Below are 24,904 nucleotides of genomic sequence, written 5' to 3' on the forward strand. Positions count from 1 at the left end.
ATAGAGCAAATCTATCCCCGTGTTAGAATCAATGTATTTCTTGTCATTGTATAACGACAAGGTTACCAAAGGTCACTCTAGTTTTCTGAGGTTTTCTCCAGCAATGTTTGATGTTGCTCATTATTGCAGATTTGTTGACAAAAGACTGGTTTCCTAGCAATCAATCGAGTACGTGTTTGCGGTCTTTGATCTCTACGTTAATAAGCTATTCAATGGCATGATGATTTCAAATGTTCCAGTTCAGATATATTGTCCTAAGAACAATAGATATGTTTAGAAGTAATGAATACCTTAGAATTTCTTTTGAGCTATTACCTACAAGCAGTATAAAGACTTATTGTTTTAATAGGAATTATTTCCAACCAGCAGTATAAAGACGTTTTTTTAAATAGCGACTATCTATACTCGTCATCGGCGCCTCAGAATTTAAAGTCTCAGCGTACACCGAACCCTGCAATATTCTTAGTTATTTTAGTTTGTTGTTGGGTTTAGTCTTATAGGTATGCGTCATATTGTGATTTTGTATCTTTGATGATTGATGAAAACCCCAGGTGCCCCTCCGTATGTTATTTCATCAGGGGATGGGGTTGATTGGGGCTGTTCAGGTTCTCCATTCACCATAGGTTATCTGAACTTCGGTACAGAGGCTTTATAATTCAGTCCTCGGGAGTACATAAAGTGGCTTTCCTATAGTTTTATTTTATTTGATTTAATGTCTGTTTAAATATATGGCTATGCAAAGTCTTGATGATACTTTAATCTTCTTGAAACTGCTTTTTTTCTCCCAATATTAGACCAAATACTGACATTTCGTCCACTAATTATATGAGAAAGATTTAAAACATTTTCATTTACAAGTTTGCTTTAGTTCATTCGTTGAGAATTTGAATCTCAATATCGCCTATCCTAAGCAGTCAATCATGCAGCAAATGAATCTGCTTTACTATCTCCATTTTTGTAACATGTTTTTTTTTTTTTTTTTGCTGAGCAATCGGCTTATGCTCCTTACTTTCATCTGAGAAGAACGTGACCTCTTTAGAAGTGTATTAACAATTTTACAAATCCAATGCACAATTTCTCATAAACCTTCAGAAACCTGTCAGTTTGTTGATTTGTGCAGTATTGAGCTGATGAATCTTGATTTAACTCTAATTTTTCTATCTAATTTTAATAAACGCGCGAGAGAAATGCCTTACTTGGTTCAAATATGCCTTTCTGTCAACAAATTCAGTTTTGAGTGGATTTTAGAACTATGGATATGGCTGATGAAGGTAGAGTTTTGGAACGTTTCTTGAATTCTGCTAATATTAATTTCGTTGCACTATAACTTAGTTTTATGACGAGTTGTGGTTATCAGCTAAAGGAATTATGTCCGAAGTCATATACCAAACTTTCATACTACTATACTCTCCTATTTCAAACAATAAATGAGCCATGCCATGAGAAAACCAACATAGTGGCTTTGCGACCAGCATGGATCCAGACCAGCCTGCGCATCCGCGCAGTCTGGTCAGGATCCATGCTGTTCGCTTTTAAAGCCGTTTGGAATTGGAGAAACTGTTAGCGAACAGCATGGATCCTGACCAGACTGCGCGGATGCGCAGGCTGGTCTGGATCCATGCTGGTCGCAAACCCACTATGTTGGTTTTCTCATGGTACGGCTCAAATATTTTGCAAGCTGCCAGATCAAATATTGAAAGAAAACATCATTACGCGTTTGCTTTGAAAATTGAATCTTCATATACATCAAATTCAGATTCCATCTTTCGACAGAAGCGTTGAAGTAATTCCTTCTTCCGACCGGACATATTTATGTTCAGGCCATTTCAGACCATACCTGTACAATATAATGTTAAGATTAGTTTCTAGGCTCTCAGACTAGTGCAGTTTCGAATTCGAATCATCAGTTTGTAATAAATATTCTGTTTTGTAATCCAAACATTGATTTGTGATGTACACAATATCTGTCACCCGTGCATCAGGTTTTGTCCGGGCACCCCTCAAACATGTGTGTAAGTATAATTGAGCCGTGCCATGAAGAAACCAACATAGTGGGTTTGCGACCAGCATGGATCCAGACCAGCCTGCGCATCCGCGCAGTCTGGTCAGAATCCATGATGTTCGCTAACAGTTTCTCTAATTGCAACAGGCTTTGAAAGCGAACAGCATGGATCCTGACCAGACTGCGCGGATGCGCAGGCTGGTCTGGATCTATGCTGGTCGCAAACCCACTATGTTGATTTTCCCATGGCACGGCTCATATATTAAAAGTGAGATGGAAGAGATATCTTACAATACATTTTTAAGTTACTTCAACAGTAGAGCACCTAAATAGTACCAAAAGTCTAGTGTTAAACTACAGTAATTTTGACTTGGGCCGCACTTTCATCATTATCGTTGCCTGTTAAAGACAATTTTCAGTAAGAAATAAATGCTGCTGTCCTAAGTACAGTGATAGAAGGTCTCATTATATAGGTTTTTCATTAACGATATATCGACAGTTTAAAAATGTTCTGTTAGAGAGAGCGTTAATATATTGTTTGTGCCATTAAATGGTTAGACAAGCCATCGCAGACATTTATTATCTTATTAAATCAAAGCTGATTTCCGCTACAGACCAACTTGCTCTACAGAAAAGTCTTTAGAATTGTTTATTGTTTGGAAAATGTTTGTTTATTGTCTGAACCAAATGGCAGTCTAATAGATAAAAAGCAAAATAGAAAAAGTGGAAACTCCACAGGTCGCCCAACAAAACAAAAACGAAAATGTTGCAGGCTCGGTTTGATTGAGCCTGTTCATGGACGGTAGTTAAAATGCATGCTACCGTCCACGCCCTCTAGCAAGCCTGAAAACTCGTAATTAAAAAGTATTCACCGAATCCAACTTTTCTGTCATTTTTTTCACAAAATAGATAGTAAACACAAATATCGCATTCATGAAAATTTGATCACTATTGATGTTAATATCTGTTGGTCTCTAGAAATAAAAACAAAATTTTCATTTGTTTTATCTGTAGTTTTGTGTCACATTTACACTGGTTTGGTTTTAGGGCTATAGCGAATTTTGAGTTGGAATGTGGAAGAGTAGCCAAGTTGTCTCTCTCGGCATTATTTCAGGAATAGGCGACCACATTGGCAAAACCACCGATCTTTTAATACCAAACAGATGGTAGCCTCATATAACGAGTGTTTATCGAACCCCAATCAATTGAAGTCAGTCACCTTTTCCCCCTCCGGCAACGGAGGGCTTATTTTTATCATTGTAGCCTACATCACTATGCAGAATGTATGTATCATGAATACACATATGAATATGAAATGTTAGGAACATTGCAAATGCAAAGACATGATTGATTTTTAGATTTATAAGAAAATTTCTGATGAAACGGTAGCAACTTTTGTCCGCCAGAATTCTTTTTCCAGTAAAGTAGAAGAAAATGCTAGTATTTATCAAAGCTAACAATTAGATACGTAGACGGAATTGACAAATTGGATCACGTGACTACCATAAGTGACAGGTCTTAGAACTGACCAAATATCGTTTTCTTAATAGCTTTTATCAAAGGCTTATATTATTGAACACTTTAGAAGCATTTTGTAGGACATGTCGTAGGAGGATAAAATAAGTACAAACATTGTATATTGATCTGTACACGGGCAAAAAATAAACAGTAGTCTGTATGTACAGATATTACATAGATATTTTTCAAATCTCCCGACATGTTTATTCAGAGAAAATTTAGAGAAATAATCTAAGAATAACTCTAAAAGAAAACTCAAATAGGTTCATCCGATTTTTCAATGCTGTTAGTTCATTGTCATGCGATGCCATACACGCTTTTACATGTCTTACACTGAAACTGTAATTTCTATGTGCAGAGGTCCTGCTTATTGTACTCAGACATACTTTATTATTCTAGCATTTTTGAAGTAGATTATTCTAAGAAATAGCAGTTACAAAGAAAAGATTGATGTATTTTCAATATCTTCTCGAGTTGTCAAATTTTATATACTGAAAGAAATCCTTGTTATAATTTCATGGTTTACTTTTTGTTTCGAGATTGGGTAGTAGAATAAAACTTTTATGTTTGATAAATTGATTCGAGAAAAGATACGAACTTGACGTTCTGTTAACTGTGCTTACAAATGTATCCTTCTGTTTCTTGAAGACAATGAAAAAAGTTTGTCTTAGGGTATGTGGTTCAACCTTTGAACTTTTGGACGTCAATCTGTATTGCTTTTTCAAAGTTCAAAAGTGTAAATATGTAATGCGATCAATCTAATTTTTTGTACAAAAAATCAGATTGTGCCGAGAGGTCTTACAAAAGTATTTCCTGATGGAATATTAAACAGTTGAAGAGCAACACCAGCTTTGACAAGTCCATGTTATTGTGGTGGCATATGGAGACGCCATATGGAATATTACAGGAAGGCTAGCTTGTTGTTCCTGGTAGAAAATAGAATTAATCTATACCGGAAAATAGATGTTTATTAGCTTGATAAGATATGCTGTTGTGACAGACGTTCAACAAGAGTGAAGATAAAGGTTTAATCAACAACCTTTCGGTTTCACGGGGAAGTTAATATGTTCATTATATCATTAAATGTTTGAACACAGAAACGCATTAGTTTTCTGATTAATTCGCAATTGATTACTAGTATTTAACCTTATTTCAATTCACTTTTCGCTGGCTGTCTCAGGTGTTTATAATAAAAAATGAAATGTAGAGTCCAAGCTTCATTCATAAAATGCAACCATCTATAAAGAACTAAACATTGAAATATACGTGCACACGGACTATGTTCGCATAACATAAATAAAGGGTACTGAAAATAACAAAAATACAGATCTAACAGAACGAACACACACGAACAAGGAACACAGCAGGGCACCGCCTTCGTACGGGTAGTTGGGGAGTTTAAATTGGCGCTGTACATCACCCTTGAATCCATCCATATTCGTATGTTACAGTGTCATTAAAATAACTTAATGCTAGGCGCATCCCTAGCGCAAGTCACTATTATCACTCACTGGAACATATCATTAGTCAAACATAGATTTGATATGTATTAATTAAAATCGTAAAAGAATACACTCGGTGATTTTTCAGAAGCCAGAGCATCAAGAAAAACAGTCGTATGTATATGAGATACTACGTGCTGTAACTGTAGATATGGAGGTAGTACTTCACCGGATAAACCTCCGTGGTTCGCTCGAATTGAAGTCAGTAACAGTATATAGTGCCATTCTCCCTCCTAGTAAAGGCAGTTTTCATGCCAGATATAATCTTTATTGAAGCCTGATTTTAAAGAGGTATTTCTACAGATAATTTCAAGCTACATGTAGTGATATGATTCTAAATTTATATTTAAGCTGTTGGGTTAAATGAAAGTGAAAGTAGGTATTTCCTGATATCTACTAATAGTACGCAATATTTTCATCACGTGTCGCGGTGACGTGACCATTGGTCAACCTCATACTTTGCTGTTTCTTTATTACCTAAAGATGGGGTTGTCTCACAAGAAGTGAAAGGCTGGAAATGCTGATATTATGTGTCCCCACTAGTGAGACATACTGTTTTTACCTTGTCCGTCCGACTGTCCGTTGCACTTCATTTCCGACCAATAACTGGTAAACTATGTGACCTATAACCTTTAAACTTTATAGGGTTATAGGGCTTACGGAGTACATGACCACCATTGTTTTTGGGGTCATTTGAACAAAGGTCAAGGTCACTGGGACCAAAACATGGAAAACCGTTTTCAATCCATAATTTGAGAATCACTTGACCCGGAACTTTGAAATTTCACGGGATGATTGGACATGCAGAGTACATGATCCCTATTGCATTTCAGTCACTGGGCCAACCATCAGTGTCTCTTTGACTTTTTGTTTATTACTACTATGCTTTGGGCACATGTGCTTTTCTTCAAAAATGTCTTCTAGTTTTTAAATAGAAAATAGTTACAGAGGCATTTAGTACATTTTAACTTGTATAGTCTTTATCCATTCCTACGATATAGCCAATAAGAAAATAATGATCCACGAACTTGGTAAACAGAATTTTCCGCGTAGGTTTAAACTCATTTAAAGTTCCTCAGGTGTATAGGAGTTAATTTAGATACTAGAGAATCAATTCTACTTTTCCAAGAAAAGCAAGAAGCGTAATATGATTAACAGTACTGAGAAGCATAAAACTGCCCTAGAATAATTTCAGAAACGCTTATGTTCTAGCAAGATCTGATTATAGCAAAACTGTAAAAAATTGTTTCTGTCCATACTTACCTGCCGGAATTGTGATTCCGACCTGTTCGTTTCAACAAAACGGTATTACGGATGGACATTTGTTTAAAAACAAGGGGGAAAAAGACAGTAACTTTCAAATGCAGTACTTTTATTAGTCCCCTTCTGGTTGAAAACCAGTTTCGGGGACTATAGGATTGCGCTTTTCCGTCCGTCGGTCCGTCCGTCCGCAATTTTGTGTCCGGTCTACAACTCTTCCAATCATCAAGGGATTTTAATATTACTTGGCACAAGTGTGCCAGATAATAAGACGATATGTTATGCGTAACACCAAGACATTTAGCTCAGGTCAAGCTCACACTTGGAGGTAAAATGTAATTAGTGTATTTTTTCTTTATGATGAATAACTCTTTCATCAGTTAAGGGATTTTAATATTACTTAGCACAAATGTTTCCCATATTAAGACAACGTGTCTTACGCAACACACTTATCACTTTCTCAAGGTCAAGGTCACAGTTGGAGGTCAAATGTTAGTACAGTTTTTTTTTCCATTCTGGTCCATAACTCTGTCATCCATTAAGGGATTTTAATATTATGTAACACACATGTTCCCCATAATGAGACAATGTGTCTTGTGCAATACCTAGACCCCTAGCTCAAAGGTCAAGCCCACACTTGAAGGTGAAAAATCAATATTGATATTTTCCTGTCCAGTCTGTAAAATATTTTAATGTAAGTGTCATTTGTCACATGGACCCGATCAAAATAATTTCTTGGTATATTTTCGTCAGAATTACTTCCCTTTAATATGATTTCTTACCTTTTTTCTGATAGTTTCCAACCGTTTCAAAATGAAATGTTATCAATATTGAAATTATTTACTTTTTATATTTGTAGATTTTATAAACAGTCAACAACTGTATATTGTCGTATATGCAAATTTTAATCCAAATGTTGTGTTATTTATAGTACAGTAGTATTCATACATCATTGACAAATATCAGATCATTATGTTATACTGCAGGAGAGAAAACTAGTTACCTTCCAGTAGGGGACTTTGTATTACATGACAACACTTCATTCACTTGTTTACCTTGCTTTCTATGCAGTAAGAAACTGACAAGCTGAGAAATAGCAAACATACTGCAGTTAGCGCAGCTATACTTTTTCTAAACATCAGTTTCCTTTCCTTCAGTATATATGTTATACTCTCTGTTTTGTTGTAAGTTAAGCTACAAGTCATCGAAAATAAATTTAAATCTAAATTAGCTTAGATTTGTAAGAATATTATGGAAGATGCGAAAACTTATGAAAACCATGGATCCTGTCATAAATGGATGTCACAAATGGATGTATTTGATTTTTATATAGAGTTTGGCCTAGGAGTTTGTTTACTTAAATGTATTATTATACATTATTATACTAAATACGAATTTACTTAAATTAACTGTCAGTGAATTTACTTAAATTAACTGTCAGTGAATTTACTTAAATTAACTGTCAGTGACATTTCCCTTAGTAAATACTGTTCTTTCAGTCTTTTGTTATATTGAACAGTAGCTAAGGGGTCGCTAACCATGTTTACATCAATAGACTTTTTTTCAGAACTATTTTATTAAATGTAATCGACAATATTATAAAATAAGACTGCTATGATGGCCCTAAATTGCTTATCTGAATAAAGTGATACACATTTTCTAAATAACTGAAGCATGTTTACGTTTTCCTCCTGGTGGTTATATATTATTTAAAGAAGTGCTGGGGGAGAGGGTAGGAAAGTATGTAAGTATGTATATATGTATGGGGTGGGAAAGGGGGTGGGGGTGGGGAGCGGACAGCGGAGGATGAGGGGTTGGGCCGGAGAGAGGTATAAAATGTATTCTATTTTGGTTAAGACATTTATCACAGAGTAAAAAAAAAACACAAACAGAATGTTATAGGAGAAAAGGTAGAATATTACGAAGCATAGGTTTCTGGTTGTTTTAATAGAGGGTTTTCAGAGGACAAGAGTTTTGAAGTTCTCACTTAATATATAAAGGACCAACAAGCTATTCCATTGTAGTGGAGATAAAAAGCAAAGTGTAATGATCCAGAACTGATTTTGTTCAGGTTCTGGTGATTAATATATACAAGTTTATATTATGATATATTATTATGTCATAGAATTTAAATGTTAAAATAACTGTGTTATAGCTTTTTTTATTGTATATCTTCATTTCGACTTGACTAAACAGGTCGTCTTTAACGTATTTACAGTAATAACAGGGAAGCACTCATTATTGTGTGGCAGTGATATGAAATCAAGTAACAACAATTGCTATTTTTAAAACGATTGCAGTTTCAGTCTTAAGGTCACTGTGATGTTGACCTTTAACATACTGACCCATTATACAAGAGGGTCATCTAGTGACCGCAAGTAATAATCCTATCATGTTTTACCATCGTGAAACTAAACGTTCTCTAGTTAATATTTGAAACCAGTTGGTCTACCAATAGACAGGCCGACTATGACCTAAAATATATATCTGCTCCTATTTTAACAGAACAAAAAAGATGAAAAAATCATCCTGAGCGACGGACAAAAATAAGGAATCTAACCTACATATTCCACACATTTCGTCGTTAACTGCATCATTCTGTTTAAAGTATTGCATGCTAGAATAAATAGGCGACAGACACAAATAAGAATGATCTATCTTCAATTTATGAGTTTAATATATTTTCCCGGAAAGAAATCTTTAAATGGAAACTAAAGAATCAACGTGTATGTTTTATGCGTCATTTATATACGACTGGGATAAATTCACATATTAAAAGACAATGCCATATATGCTCTAAGCTATATTTAGTGATAAAGCCGTAGAGAATAAAGTCTGTATTAATATATCTTTTCTGCAAGGTATACGTAACCGCGCGAAAAAATATACAAATTTAGCATGCAGCTGGCATAAAAGGTTAGTCTCTAATATATATCTACTGTGCAAATGGGGAAATTACAATAATAACTTGTCACGTGTTTACGTATCACGGAAGATGTACCACATTTAACACATACTGATGGTATTTGATGATGGTATTTGATTCATCTCAATATTTGAACGCGGATTTGTGGAAAGTATTCTTTAAGTTTCTGTAGTAACCACAGGTTTGTTTTATTTTTTCGGGAACATGTCACATTTAAAACTGGAGGCTTAAATGATAGTTTTTAGTGCTTGGTACTAGTAAATAATGTTTTTATATATTTTACAAACGTTCCCAGTATGGCAAACAGAAAATGCTAGAATTTGTCAAATTGTAAGATAAAGTACGTTAATTGACAAATTGGATCAAGTCACCATTCTAATTGACAGGTCTTAGAAGTGACCGGAGATCGTTTCTTAATAGCTTTCGTGAACGGCTTATTCTACTGGACAATGCAGGATATTTCTTAAGAGGATAAAAGAAGCGCAAAAGTAGGATCTTATTTTCTACGTATGAGCCACATAAGAAATTATTACTAAACTATTGTGTGGTTATTCGGTCGCCAGTTTTACATGTATTTAATGATGGTGGTTTGAAATGACATAATTATTTTATCTTTCCTCTTTATTTTGGCATTGAACATGCTATCTTTGTAACATTGTCTCTTCTTTCCATAGAGGAGGCCAAAGCTGAATATATGTACTAATCTTATATCCAGACTTTTGACGCCCCTTTAAAGTTTTGTCAGTGTTTTCAACATGTATGAAATTTCTCACACGTTTAGAGCAATGTGTTACAAGTTTAACAAAACTAAATGAAACTACAATATCATTTCTTATATTTAACTACTTCAGCCCAATTTTATAATCAATAAAAGGAAAGGGTAGATTCCCCGGAAGCACAGATCACCCCAAACACAGCCATATACAAACAAGAAATGTCTTTAAAAATTCAGAATTAAACAAAATGTATAGACAGAAAATATTTGGATATGCATATACGAACACATTATTCATTTGCAAATATTTCAACTAAGCAGCAAGTTTAAACGATCAGTAGGTATCCTTTCAGTGATAGAAGGTCAAAATGATTTGTTTAAAACTTTTCAGCTGTCCTACTTGGTGTTATTATTGTTTTTGTCTGCACTTGCCAGAGCGAGGCTCCAGTGGGGAAAGACCCCTGGTGTCAAATTATGTAGGGGATAACTCAGTTTCGTGAAATAATAAAAAAAATGTTTAATTTTCTGCTTTATTCTCACGAAGAACATGAATTTGCCATGTGTGCTAAACCGTGTACAGTCCGACACCGGGTACACTGAATCTACAGTTACAACCAGCCACAACTCATTCATCCATAAGCGAGGTACGCAACGGGGGAAGAAGTTTACTATCGATTTCTCTAGCGGTGATAAATTACTAAAAACTTTAAATTAGAATATATCATTTTAGTTTAGGGTAACAAAACTACTAAATATGTTCCATTTAATATGTGCCTACTGATAACCAATTTAAGACTTATCTTCTCAGCGCACACCTGTTCCGTGTCCCGATTACTACAGAATCTAGGTCAAAATCCATGTTATTCAGCTAACGCCGAAAAAATTCTGTGTTTAGAATTTTACAAAACTAGCACATTTCTTTATAAGGATAAAAGAAAATAACTTCTTTGTCTTGTCATACCCATCACATTGCTTTATCCAAAGCAATTTTCAATATACGATGGATTGTTGTCATATATAAGATTGCAAAATATGTGATAAGGCTTCAAAATGAGGAAGATATGCGCTTTGAAAGAAAATAGAAATATCTATGTACAGCATGAGAAAAAAAACATTATATTTGCGTATACAAAATTAACAGTAATATAAAGCAGATTGTTTGTTTGTTTGGAAATAATATTGCTGTGATAGACGCTTGATGTTAAAGGTTTCCAGTGCTTATCAAGTTTAAAATTTTCTTTGAACTTCTGTTTGTGGGAGAGTTAATATGTTCATTATATCATTAAATGTTCAGACACAGCAGTGCAAACATTGATTATCTTATTAAATGAATGTTGATTATTCGGAAAAATGACGGTCACAAACGCTGATCGTCTACTTGTTTTATTACCACTAACATGTAGGAAGTAGTTTTTGGGTAACGTATTACTCAGTCTACTTAACAAAGTTGTATGAAGACTAGAAACACACTGAAATGGGAAAAACAATTCTATTTATATTTGATTTTCATTAGGTGATTTTGATAAATTTCATATACGTATAGACATTTACATAGCAAACCGAATATTGTCGTTGCTGAGTTAATTATTTAGTATGATCGTTGCGAAAAATTCAGTGTCTAGTCATTATTGACAATCTAAAAATAGTGATATACAACATTGGTAAACAGGTTTTCTCCGTTTGAAGTTCCTTAAATATATAGAAGACAATTTAAAAACAAGAAAAAAATCAATTGTACTTCTAGAGAAAAGCAATAAGTATAATATGGTTAACAGTAATAACTTATCTCACAAGCCATGTTATTTCAAGGTCCTAGAACGTTTTAAGAAACACCAAAAACTTCATAGTAAAAGTTTAAGACTTAGATTTCTGTATATATTTGCACAACCGCTAACGTACTTCTTCTTGATTTGTATGAAAACTAAACACAGAATGAAATGTGGTATGTGACGTCCAGGTATTAAATGTATTCGATATTTTGATACAGCAAATGCGAGTATCAGTGTAAATTATTTGTCAAAGAGAAATATGTAAATTATATGTCATTTAAATCTGCAAAAACAAAACGTATAACGTTTGGCACATTTTGTACGTTTTACACATTCATTTATGCGCTATCTACCTTAATGGCATTGTCTTATTATTATTGTTTACATTGTTATTGTTATACTTTAATGTAGTTCTGTAAACACTTTCATCAGTATTACTGTTGCTGTTATTCTTGTAAATTAGTTAAAAGCTACACGTATCATTTATAAAATCAATTCTGTCAAGACTTCTGTCATAATTTTTTTCTAGATAAATGTACATTAACGATATTTTGCAAACTGGAAGTTGAATCGGCTGTCCAGTGCTTCAGAAATAAGTTTTTACCTACTTTCCTAACGAAGTTTTCGAGTATTGTAAGAGAAGAGGCACTTGTCAATTGATCAGATTTTATAATAAGATAAGTATATTATATTGATATATTGATACAAGTGTCCTTTATAATTGACAGGTCTTAGAAGAGGCCGAAAAGCGTTTCTTCACAGCTTTTATAAAAGCTTATTCTCGTGGACAGTTGAGAAGGGCATTTTGTATTTCTTAAAGAATAAAGGAAAGGCAAATGTAGAAACAAGCTATAAGAAATCGTTACTATTTTGACCAAGGTTTTATACTTTATTAAAGTCTCTTCCAGTACAGTGTCATAAAATACACAACACATATTAAACTTACAATACACATGATTGGCAATTCTATGTCTAGAATGACAAGAGACTATAGATTAAGATACATTACAAATTACACTATAAGAAATATATTTACATATACATTACTTGGTGCACCAAAATGCAAATTTTATCATATCTGTATTTACACGATAAAAGATAGATGACCAATGCTAATCAAAATATAAGAACTGCCATAAAAGTTAAATAGTTAAGACACTGAAGAATGTAAATCGGGGCCCTAATGCGCTTGATAAGAAACATTTTAAAATACCACGTATCATCCCTGATCAGATCAGGGGTGAACAGATTAGCATTGATTAACTACACTTATAATAAAACGTTACGTTCATTATTCATAAAACATTATTGTGACATTGTTTACAAGTAAATAAAAGACGACGTGGCAAAATATTAAAACAGGTTTTGGCACTATAACGTATCATTTCTTCTTTGGTGAACAAAAATTTCAATTGATCAGCTTTAGACATCGTACTAAAAGAAGTATCAACAGTATTTGCCTTTACAAATAATGATTGACGCAAGTCATCATACAAAAAGCAATCAAGAGGAACATGGCTCTCATCTTTAATATTGCTACAGAAAGGGCATTTTCGTTCCTTTACGCCTAATCCTTCATAACGCCCAGTTTCAATGCGTATTGGAGCGACCCCACAACGAAATTTGCTAAACGCTGCGCGATGTCGTGGAGACATAATAAGTTTACAATACCTTTCTGCGCGATATTCGCTTTTAAATAACCGGTAAGTACGCAATTTATTTCCACCTCGACCGGAAGAAACTGTAGCACTATTCAAAGATTCAAGCCAATTTGAACAGTGATTGACTTTTAATTTTTGCGTGACTAAGTTAACAACTGTTTGTTTAGGAGTAACAATACTGATATCACAATACTGGGGAACACCACAACTAGTCAGCATAGACTTTACATAAAAGAACCAATTTTTACACGACCTATTTGCCCTAGATGCAGACCAAAGTGCAACCCGCTTATTTATCCTACTCTCATGCATTTTGGACATTCTGGCCAAATGGATAGAAATGGACTTCCAGTGTCTTACATCTGGGGATACCCAACCCATTTCGCCCGATACCGCTATGTTCGGCGTGTATCTACCGACACCTAAAAAGAACCGCATCGCACGGTACTGAACCGCATTAATACAGGAGTATGAACGGTATCCCCAGATTGCAGAACCATAACTGACTATTGGCCAAACTGTAGAATCATACAAATGAGTATACACACTATAAGGCAGGCCGCCAACTGATTTACATTAAGCGATTAACAGACCAAGGGCACGACTTGCACTTTAGGCTACCACTTTTGCAGTTATATTATACTCCAAGTTTTCATGTAATAATAAACCCAAATATATATCTATCAACAACCTGTAGTATATCATCGCCACACATAAAAATACAAGTAGTTCTGTTAACAGACAATGCACAATTTTACTTTTACTGCAATTTATATACATATCATTTGTGTTGCACCAATCATGAAGTGCATTAATCAAAAGATGTAAATCTGATTCATTTTTTCCTAACAAAACAATATCGTCTGCATACAATAGTAAGCATATTTTCTCAGATCCATACTCAACACCAACATTTAAAGACTTTAAATAAATTGCTAGATCGTTTATATGCATGTTAAATAAAAGGGGAGATAATATACAACCCTGACGTAATCCCGACTTAACATTGAACTAGTCGGTATGTTTAGAGTTTACTCTAACACATGAATATACAGAAGTATACAATGATTGTACAGCAGATAACATTTTACCTTTATATTTTTAATACCAATATGAAATAGTTTCTTCCATAGTAAATCTCTATTTATATAATGATAAGCTTTTTTAAAATCAATAAAAGCTGAAAATGTAGACTGTTTAAGTTTTTTCCTTGTATCAATGATGTTGGTTAAATGTGACAAATGATCAATTGTACTTCTATTCTTTCTATATCCATTCTGCTCGTCGACAATAACGTTATTACTTTCAGCCCAACTACTAAGTCGTTTGTTTAAGACGTAACAATACAATTTATATACTGAACATGACAGAGTAATTCCCCTGTAAGACAAAGGACTTCTAGGGTCCAGACTAGCTGACTTTGGGATTGGGTTGATAACACTTTGTCCCCAAGCAGTAGGGAAAGTACCATTTTTAAAACAAACATTAAATAGAGCGTGTAAAAATAAAACTGCGGTGTCGTTTTGCAATGCTTCAGTTGGTATTCCATCAATACCACATGCTTTACCGTGTTTACCATCATCAACAGCCTTTTTTACTTCAAAAGCAGAAATATCTCTATTAAAAGTAAGACTATCATCATCAACATTTACAAAAGTGTGGTGTTCCCCAGGGCTAACTAAAACTGAATTGTTTAATAGCGAACTAAATTCTGTTTTCCATTTATTTAAAATATCTGTAGTATCAGATGACACAGTGCCGTCGTCAAGTACAACCTCATTAGGTATAGATTTCTTATTAGCATGTGCAATACCAATTTTACCAATACTTTTCCAAAAGCTTGTTTTATCAACATTACACTCATCCAATATATCCTGCTGAATAGTGTACCAATGACGACGCTTTGCTTTCTGAACTTCAGCATCAAACATTTTACGTAATTGGACATATTGTGCTTTAAAAGTAATTCTATTGGCTCTATTATTACAATTAAGCCAGCGCTTTTCTGCTACAGACAAATTAGACCAAAGCTCTGATAGCTGAGTGGTCCACCAGGGTTTACCTGGACGATGCTTTTTAGAACAGTTAACATGTCCAATTTTTATACGTTTGTATGGAATATTACTATACATAGCATTTTTAACAATATCACACCATTTATCAAAAGCAGAGTTTACATCGTTTCGCGTTCGCATACCACGTTCTAAAGTATCAATAGTATTATTAACATCCAGCAATATAGCATCATTGTACATAAAATCATTACTAAAATAACTTCTGTCAGATTTATCATATACTTCATGAGAACCATCAGTATGTTCAGAATTATTACCTGACATTTTACACAAAATATTCCAAGATAAAAGTGAATGATCAGGTATGGACGACGGAGCAAGACTTTTGATATTGCCACACTTATTAATAACATCTGATGTAAGACTCACGCAAAAGTCTGAAAACAGTGTATACTAGTATGCGGTACCAAACAATAGTCCACTACAGATGCCCCTTTTACAGATACAGATGTAAAATCATTTTTTACAAAGTTTCTACCATTTAATACACAAAAATTAGAGTTTACTAAAAACTCAATAAGAAGTTCACCATATGCATTTACAGTAAAATCTTTTACATCTCTACTAGATAAAGTATCGATACCAACAATGTGATCATCCAGATCGCCTATTCGACTATTCAAATCCCCACATATGAACATTTCACCTTGAGGTTGAAAAGTGTAAACATCAGTCAGCAATTTATCATAAAAACCATTTACATCAAAATAACGTGACGAGTTTTGTGGCGGTAGATAGCATACACAAGGAAATATATTCAAATTATCATATTTATGCGACAAATTTAGCCACAAGATACCCTCAAATGAATTTTCAGCTATAGTAATGTCAAATAATTCATACAGAGATTTCTTGATAAAAAATCCAACACCACCGGAGCCATTACGTGCATTTTTATGAATATGTTTTCTGTTAAAACCAATCCAGTTATAACCATCTAAATGAATTATATCAGTTTGAAATAAATGAGATTCGGCTATGCCTAAAATGTCAAAATTATTATCTAAAACACATTCGGATCTAAGATTAAAATTATCAGAGTTTCTATTAAAATTCCACCCTTTAACGTTCCAAAACCCGGCACGTAACTAATAGTCTCCTGGCATTGTTCCAACCCCGACGGCCGTAACTCCGACCGCCGCTACCACGACCGCCGTTACCACGAACGCCGCTACCATGCCCTGAACGTCGACCTCCGCGCACAGTAGTAAAGCCATCGTCACGGTTCCCGTAACCATGACCACGCTTGTCAGAATGGTACCCGCGATCCCTGCGATCACGAGAATCATCCCAGCTCCTATCATCTGCACGCTGATCACGTGCGGTGTCATCTGCACGCTGATCACGTGCTGCAGTGGAATCATCACGACGACTGCCCTGAGTGCCCTCACGCGAACTCCTATTTTCAGGACTAACACTGTCATCACGTGACCTTCGAGAAATCACACGTGACCCACGAACTGTGAGACCGTGGGACTTCATTGCGCTGAGAATGCTTCGGAAGTTGTTGGATAGGACACGGTCTGCCGGAGCCTGATCATGATGAATGAACACGCTTGAATATTGACTTGTAGATTTTAACGACTTTTTCTCAAACATAACTTTTCGTTTTTCATCATGCGATTTCAATTTTGCTATAATAACACCTGGCTTACTTGGAATGATAATGACCATGATAATTATACGGTTGATAGTTTTGTTATTATCAGTACTATTATTAATATTAATATATTACTTTGATAAATAATTATGATTTTTAATTATCACTGTTATGTCACCCGCATGTTGTGTAGGAGGTATATAAATTTTAATGCTGTCCGTCTGTCTGTCACAAACTCTTCGTACACCATTGGATGGATTTAAGTCCAAACTTCAGAAGAGTGATGATTGCCTTGCCAAGATGGCATATCGTAGGCGTGTTCCTGTTCGATACTTTTTAGCGGAGTTATGGCCCTTGATTGATCATATTGTATGATGTTTGACCACTTCTATATTATGGGGCTGATAACCGACATTCCTCACAGGAGTAATCAGTCTTCATAGTATCGGTATTTTCCATTTCGATGATTTTCAGCGGAGTTATGGCCCACGATTTCATATCAAATGTTATGATGGTTTAGCCACTTCTCTTATATAATAGGGCAGATTTTTAGCTAACCTTACAAGAGTGATCACTGCCAAATTTTATTATGCATATCATCGGCATATTTCGCTTCAGTCATTTTCAGGTGAGTTTAGATGGTCCTTTGTGTCAAATTTTATGATATTTTGCCGTCTTCTGTTATACCATTGGGCAGATTTCAACCAAACATTACAAAAGTTATCAGTGCCAAGCCTAGTTCTATATATATATCATCGGCATGTTCTGAGTCAGTGGTTTCAACAGAGTTAAGGCCCTTGATTTGTAATATTTCACAGTGTTTACACTTGCTGAATATAATTAGACTGAATTTCATCAAACCTCACACGTGATTAGCTGGAAACATAGTTGTGCATACTGTCGTCAGGTTCTGATTATAAGATTTTCAACGGAGTCATTACGCTTGATGTTTTAAATACTTTGATCTGTGCTACTTCTCCTATACCACTAGTTGGAATTCCACCAAACTCCACAGGAGTTACCACTGGCAAGTCAAGTTGTGTATATAGTTGGAATATTATGGTTCCGTTATTTTCTCTGGAGTTATGACCCTTGGTTTGTAGCATTTTACAATTTCTGCTTGGGAAGAGGTGGGAGACAAACATTTTTCATGAGAAACAATCTCTAGTTGCAATAGCAATTCATAGTTATAATAAAGATGATAACAATAATGTAATAATGAACGTGTGGCAGTATATTTGTATGTCTCGGTAATGATTGTATATTCTAATAAAATGCACAAGAAGATCATTTCGAAGCATAGATCGCAGCAAAAATTATTTACTTTATGTGTGATAATATAATTGAGCCGTGCCATGAGAAAACCAACATAGTGGATTTGCGACCAGCATGGATCCAGACCAGCCTGCGCATCCGCGCAGTCTGGTTAGGATCCATGCTGTTCGCTTTCAAAGCCTATTGCAATTAGAGAACCTGTTAGCGAACAGCATGGATCTTGACCAGACTGCGCGGATGTGCAAGCTGGTCTGGATCCATGCTGGTCGCAAACCCACTATGTTGATTTTCTCATGGCGTGGCTCATTATGTCATTAGAACATGATACAAGCAACCTATCTTTTTAGCTCACCTGTCACGTAGAGACAGGGTGAGCTTTTGTGATCGCCCTTCGTCCGTCGTCCGTCCGTCGTCCGTCCACAATTTCTTGTCTGTCACGATAGAGGTTTCATTTATGATTTTCTTTTAACCAAACTTGCACACAACTTGTATCACCATAAGATCTCGGTTCCTTTCTTGAACTGACCAGATCCCATTATGGGTTCCAGAGTTATGGCCCCTGAAAGGGCCAAAATGAGCTATTTTGACCTTGTCTGCACAATAGCAACTTTATTTATGATTTGATGTTTCCCAAACTGGCACACAACTTGTATCACCATAAGATCTCGGTTCCTTTCTTGAGCTGGCCAGATTCCATTATGGGTTCCAGAGTTATGGCCCCTGAAAGGGCCAAAATGAGCTATTTTGACCTTGTCTGCACAATAGCAGCTTTATTTATGATTTGATTTTTACCAAACTGGCACACAACTTGTATCACCATAAGATCTCGATTCCTTTCTTGAACTGGCCAGATTCCATAATGGGTTCCAGAGTTATGGCCCCTGAAAGGGCCAAAATGAGCTATTTTGACCTTGTCTGCACAATAGCAGCTTTATTTATGATTTGATTTTTACCAAACTGGCACACAACTTGTATCACCATAAGATCTCGATTCCTTTCTTGAACTGGCCAGATTCCATAATGGGTTCCAGAGTTATGGCCCCTGAAAGGGCCAAAATGAGCTATTTTGACCTTGTCTGCACAATAGCAGCTTCATTTATGATTTGATTTTTACGAAACTGGCACACAACTTGTATCACCATAAGATCTCGGTTCCTTACTTGAGCTGGCCAGATTCCATTATGGGTTCCAGAGTTATGGCCCCTGAAAGGTTCAAAATGAGCTATTTTGACCTTGTCTGCACAATAGCAGCTTTATTTATGACTCGATTTTTACCAAACTGGCACACAACTTGTATCACCATAAGATCTCGGTTCCTTTCTTGAACTGGCCAGAATCCTTAATGGGTTCCAGAGTTATGGCCCCTGAAAGGGCCAAAATGAGCTATTTTGACCTTGTCTGCACAGTACCAGCTTTATTTATGATTTGATTTTTACCAAACTGGCACACAACTTGTATCACCATAAGATCTCGGTTCCTTTCTTGAGCTGGCGAGATTCCATTATAGGTTCCAGAGTTATTGCCCCTGAAAGGGCCAAAATGAGCTATTTTGACCTTGTCTGCACAATAGCAGCTTTATTTATGATTTGATTTTTACGAAACTGGCACACAACTTGTATCACCATAAGATCTCGGTTCCTTTGTTGAACTGGCCAGATTCCGTAATGGGTTCCAGAGTTATGGCCCCTGAAAGGGCCAAAATGAGCTATTTTGACCTTGTCTGCACAATAGCAGCTTCATTTATGATTTGATTTTAATTAAACTGGCATACAACTTGTATCACCATAAGATCTTGGTTCCTGTCTTGAACTGGCGAGATTCCATTATGGGTTCCAGAGTTATGGCCCCTGAAAGGGCCAAAATTAGCTATTTTGACCTTGTCTGCGCAGTACCAGCTTTATTTATGATTTGATTTTTACCAAACTGGCACACAATTTGTATCACCATAAGATCTCGGTTCCTTTCTTGAACTGGCCAGATCCCATTATGGGTACCAGAGTTATGGCACCTGAAAGGGCCAAAATTAGCTATTTTGACCTTGTCTGCACAATAGCAGCTTCATTTATGATTCGATTTTAACCAAACTTGCACACAACTTGTATCACCACAAGATCTTGGTTCCTTTCTTGAACTGGCCAGATTTCTTCATGGGTTCCAGAGTTATGGCCCCTTAAATGTCCAGAACTGGCTATTTTGGCTTTTGCAGCCATATAGAGACTTGCATTTATGGTTTTATTTGATACAAACTTCCAAAATAACTTCAACAACAATAATTCTTGGATTCCATGACAAATCAGATCCAAGCGTAGGTTCAGAGTTATTTTATATCTGATTACCTCCCCTGATTGTAATCAAAATGGATTTATATCAGTAAGTACTTACAGTACTTATTTGAAATTTCATTATTGTCATTTGTTGGACTCAGCCAATCAGGGTAGATGACTATGGACTGATTTTATGTCAAATTACCTCCCTTTATTTCAAATTAAAATGGGTATATTTCCGTAACTAATGAAGATACTGATCTGAAATTTCATTTATGTCAACAGATTTATTTGGCAGATCCTTCTTTTGTTCACTTACAATAATTTTCTTTTTAATTACTTCCCTTTTACATTACTATAAATAGCTTATTTTTAGTAACTTTTTTATTATTGGCCGTAGGGAAAAACCGAGACCACTTTTCTGTGGTACAACATGGATGGTACCTCCAATTTGTAGGTGTATTTTGACATATCTGTACCTTGTAAGATTTTTTTTTTGGTTAAATTTCTTGCCTTTGTTGTTACTGTCCTTTGGACTTAGATATTTTTTCTGAGGACCTTCTTGTCCTCAAGTGCAATGATAACAGGTGAGCGATATAGGGCCATTATGGCCCTCTTGTTTGACAATTATGATGTCACACCTCATAACAATAGAATGTGTCACAGACAAAATCATTTTTACTCTAGACATTATAAAGTGAACTCTGCAAATTTAGTGAAATATATAATAAAAGGATAACCTATAAAAGTTTTACAACCTATTTCCAATCGAGTCCATTTAATACAAGCAGTGTCAAAAATAACATAATTGCGTTATCATTTATCAATGACTAAATATTGTAATTTACTTAGCAGTAGCAAAGTTCATACAAACTGATAAATTAATACACAGAACAAATCATATAACAGATGATATAATGTTTCAGTTTAGAATTTAATAAGATGGAATCCTGACTTTTCCTTCTGTTTCATAGCAACATTGTTCTAGTGTTCATTATCTTTTGTGGCAGACAGTTGCATTATTGCATTATAAAAATGCTATTGAAGTAAAAACCATCAACCGGGGGAAAGATGACAGTTACCAGCATTATTTCTCGTTCCATAAGAAAGCGTTTCTAACTTCAGTATAAAATGGTAGGAAAAACCGTTTATTGTTATAAAAATTGTACAAAATGATTAAGCCTAGCTACTTGATACTTGACAGAGGATTGAGAGTGTACCTTGTGACCATTTAAAGACTATTGAAAATGTTGTTCTTTTTTTTTGTAAATTCCTTGTGTTCACAGTAATAACACAGTCGGGGTACCAAGATGTAATGACAATGTATTGAAAACTATCCATTTTATACAGTTTTCAAAGTCCTTAACTAAAACATTACTTAAAGTATGAGTATGGTATTATCAACAGCAAACAAAATGTGGTTGCAGTTTTTCATGAAATAATAGCAAACAGTTTAATTGAGACTACGTACGAGAGGTAGTGAACAGAAGACAGGAAACAATACCCAACCAAATGAACTAAACGATGGACTATAATTACTTGCAGAGACTGCAAGTTCAAAATATAATAACTTTACGTAATACTAATTTATTTTAGCTCGATTTAATGGAAGCTTGGAGATTATTTGAATCATCCTCTAGAGTCTGCCTCCTAGTCTCATGTGAGGTGTGTTCGCGACCAGAGGGTTATTTATATCCTGATAAACATGATAATAATCCTAATTATTCAAAAAGGGCATATCATTTTAAGTGGCCAAGGATGAGTCACCGCACGGTCACATGTGGCATATTGTTTCTTGTAGCGGTAAAACTTCCCGGAGATTCAGAAAGGTTTTATATAGGCTTGGCAGACAGATAATTGTCGTGATAGACTCTGACAAAGTTTCATAATCTGTCAGGTGTTAATTTTTTTTGACAGTTTCTTTTCCGCGTTAAGTTAATATGTCCGTTATATCGTTACACGGCCAGACACAGTAGCGCAAATATCGAATCATGGTTGCTTTTTCGGAAACATAGCTGTCTCAGACACTAATCATTGTTTTGTTTTATGACTTTCTTGTCACGAAGTTTCAGTAAATCAGCCAAAGCTCTTCGGTTTTGCAAACTTTTGTTCAGACTTTAAATGAAAATCTCAATAAAACACTAGGAGTAGTTCAATGTACAATGTACGTTTTGTTAGTTCCGTTTTATTAGTGTTTTCTTAAATTGAGTCTGATATATTTCTTATATATACATAAATTTAAGGTTGCTGGTTCGAATGTAAATGTACATACTGCTGCTTACTACGTAAATAGTAATTATCTGTCCGATATAGACAGTCTGACAAATAACTATTTGCGAAATTGGTAAACAGACTTTCCGCGTAGGCGAAAGGTTTCTCAGGTGTTTTGTGAAAAAGACACTACGGAATTAATGCCGCAATATCAGGAAACTTGATAAACATGATGGGTTATGACCTAGACCAAAAACAAAACAAAACAAAAAAAAAACTGTTTAAAAGTTCTAAATTGTTTTTTGAACAATAAAAGCTTTTATAATATTTTTCATTCATATCATCAAATTTTCCAACGGCAGCGCTTGTTACGTAAGTAACAACAGTTATGAAATAAATACATAAAATATCAACTGCCAAACAAGTGTAAGGACTGCTAAAAAGAAAATGTTGTTTCTGGCTCGTGTGAAAAATGTCTTTCCTCGGGGTAATTATTGATGCGCCTAGAAGAAAATTGTGATTGTATTTCTGAAAAAAAAAATACTACAAGAAAAGTTTCAGGGGAATTTTTTAGTTATTGTGGTGTAGAATTTACATTCCAGTTTTGCGGTTCTGTTAAATCTATGCTTTTGTGAGAATAAGTAGTTTACCTTGGTGATAAAAAGATATTTGAAATCAAATCGCAGTAACGGCGTTTATGGACAAAGCTAAAAATCGAAAGACAAAGGGTATAGTTTCGTCCCTCGCAATTGTGCAATACAGCGTAACTAATTTGAAAACGTTCTACAAATTTTATTATTTACACGAAATGAACACTATACTTAAGCAGTTAGGGAAACAAGGCAAACGAGAAAAAATGATGAGATGTAACTTGTTTTATATGGACATTAAAACTCTTTGTGCCAGGTGTATAAGTCATTAATATTCCATTGAGATAGACAATGACTGCACGGTTTAAGTAGAACAGATTGGAAGATTTGGAAGAAGATGATGATAAAGCCTCAGGGAATACAGTCTGTAGGGATATTTTTCTTCAAAATATATCAATGCCTCGTGAAAAAATGTAGCATGCAACTATCAAAGCAATTTAAGGCAGTGATATGTTGTATCCACCATAAGAACGATAGACTGACAATTGAAATAAACTGATCACATAATCCCAAAAGAAGCAGCACTTCAAACATGTTAAGTTCTGCCTTACAAACACCTAAGCATAGGATACTATACGCTAAATTCTGTAAAAAAACATATTTAACGTCCCGTAAGTTTCTGGTATTTTCTTTGGTTGAAAAGTGATCTCATGGTAACCCCAAATATTTCTGTCGAGGGTCAGTGAATTTTCACTTTGTGTTAAGCTAAACGTAAGTTGTCAGTGAAACAAAGTAATCACTGGGATAGTTATTAATCCTGTATGGAACAAGTTGGAGTCAGCATGATAAATATGGGGACTCGGCTACGATTTCCTACATATTTCCTGGAGGGTCACTAGCAACCCTAGTATTTAAAAGTAGTACACACAATATCAAAGGTGTATAACGCTTTCATGTAATCTAGGTATAACTATGCTGCCAACTTCTAACAAAACTGTTAATGAGTCATAATGGAAATCAGCAATCATTGTTCATTATATTTTTAAAAATACTGATTGTCTCACAAGCTGTTCTTTGCAACGACAGTATATTTCTTTTGTAGAACTTTGGTGACGTGTCTCCTACGACATTATCCCCCGAGGTGTCACCCAGTAATTCTTGTGACGAAGGAGAATCAGGAAGGTTTGTATTATACAGATATAATTTATCCTTCCATAAAAATGACTTTTTAGTAACTACAAGAACACTAAGTGTTTACTTAAAACATGTAAAGGGCTGGTTAAAAACTTTCCTTAATACGTTATGTTGTTCTTCATTGTAACGGCTGATCCTGAAGAGTTTGTGTTCTTCAATGTCGAGTTACTGAATCGAAGTCAAAACATAACTAAAACTTTTACTGATAAGCTTGAGGGCATTTCTTTGCAAATTGGCATAAATATCAAAATACTTCATGTAATGTTTTTACACAACAGGTAAAAAACGCAATATTAAAAATACGTTTTGGCAGTATCGACATTACCTACACCAGAGTATCAT

The 24,904-nt window shown here is 35.0% G+C and overlaps 1 protein-coding gene and 1 long non-coding RNA gene across 10 annotated transcripts in view; one reads left to right on the forward strand and one right to left on the reverse strand.

The window, feature by feature from the left end:
• LOC128547828 (uncharacterized) overlaps positions 1-24,904 on the reverse strand; it is a 283,211-nt gene that overhangs the window by 237,186 nt on the left and 21,121 nt on the right. The window lies entirely within an intron of this gene.
• LOC123530509 (pleckstrin homology domain-containing family G member 7-like) overlaps positions 1-24,904 on the forward strand; it is a 234,285-nt gene that overhangs the window by 190,409 nt on the left and 18,972 nt on the right. For all 9 annotated transcript variants that reach the window (XM_053521204.1, XM_053521205.1, XM_053521206.1 and 6 more), the window contains one exon: positions 24,471-24,550. In XM_053521204.1, coding sequence (XP_053377179.1) covers positions 24,471-24,550 — 80 coding nt within the window. The remainder of the gene's footprint in view (positions 1-24,470; positions 24,551-24,904) is intronic.

The sequence above is a fragment of the Mercenaria mercenaria genome, chromosome 13, assembly GCF_021730395.1.
Source record: "Mercenaria mercenaria strain notata chromosome 13, MADL_Memer_1, whole genome shotgun sequence".
Classification (NCBI taxonomy): Eukaryota; Metazoa; Mollusca; class Bivalvia; order Venerida; family Veneridae; genus Mercenaria; species Mercenaria mercenaria.